The 895-nt window shown below is 38.9% G+C and overlaps 1 protein-coding gene across 1 annotated transcript in view; it reads right to left on the minus strand.

The window, feature by feature from the left end:
• Window positions 1–212: 212 nt before the first annotated feature.
• The window catches only part of LOC106478112 (fat-like cadherin-related tumor suppressor homolog), a gene marked incomplete at its 3' end in the record, with an annotated part of 156,066 nt that continues 155,383 nt past the window's right edge, over window positions 213–895 (minus strand). The window contains exon 3 of the mRNA XM_022381650.1: window positions 213–527. Coding sequence (XP_022237358.1) covers window positions 213–527 — 315 coding nt within the window. The remainder of the gene's footprint in view (window positions 528–895) is intronic.

The following is an 895-nucleotide window of genomic DNA, read 5'->3' on the forward strand; positions in this document are numbered from 1 at the left end:
TACGAAATGAAGAATTTGAACTAAAACAGTAGACTTCAAAATGATCCAATTTTACAAGTCTGTTGCAAATTAAACCACAATACTGTATTCGATGTCTCTAAGAATGGTCAGATAAACCGTATTTAAACTTCAAGTTAGGCAGATCACTTATACCCTAATTTTGATATTTTAATTCAAAAAGCCTCAACTAGATAATGGTATCTGAAACTTACCGGTTATAGGTTCAATAACAAAAAGACCCTGGGCGTTTCCTGCTGTGATGTTAAATGTTATTCCGTCTTGAGAGTCCTGGTCTTCATCGAAAGCGATCAGCCGCACAACTTTGGTCCCTGGTTCGGAATGTTCTACCACAGAAGGATAATAGACAGGCTCTTCAGTGAGTGGAATATTGTCGTTTTCATCCAGTACCTCTATGTAGACGTCCAAACGGGTGTCAAGAGAGACAACATCTTTGTCTTGAGCGTACACGGATAACCAGTACCGCGACTGCTCTTCTCGATCTAGGGAGGTTCTAGTCCAAATTCTACCTATATAATGAAATAGAAAACGAATATATATATATATATATAAAGTCAGGAGATTGGTATACAAAATAAAAGCATCTATAAAATACATAGATATGGAAAAATCTGAGAGAGTCAGAGTATGTTGAAACTTACAAAGAAACTGCACTTATAGGCGTATTTTTAACAAGTTCTTAGTTTTTTGTTTTGGATTTCGCGCAAAGCTACACGAGGGCTATCTGCGTTAGCCGTCTCTATTTTAGCAGTGTAAGACTAGAGGGAAGGCAGCTATTCATCACCACCCACCGCCAACTCTTGGGCTACTCTTTTACCAACGAATAGTGGGGTTGATTGTCACATAATAACGCCCCACGGGTGAAAGGGCCAGCATG

The sequence above is a fragment of the Limulus polyphemus genome, unplaced genomic scaffold, assembly GCF_000517525.1.
Source record: "Limulus polyphemus unplaced genomic scaffold, Limulus_polyphemus-2.1.2 Scaffold181, whole genome shotgun sequence".
Classification (NCBI taxonomy): Eukaryota; Metazoa; Arthropoda; class Merostomata; order Xiphosura; family Limulidae; genus Limulus; species Limulus polyphemus.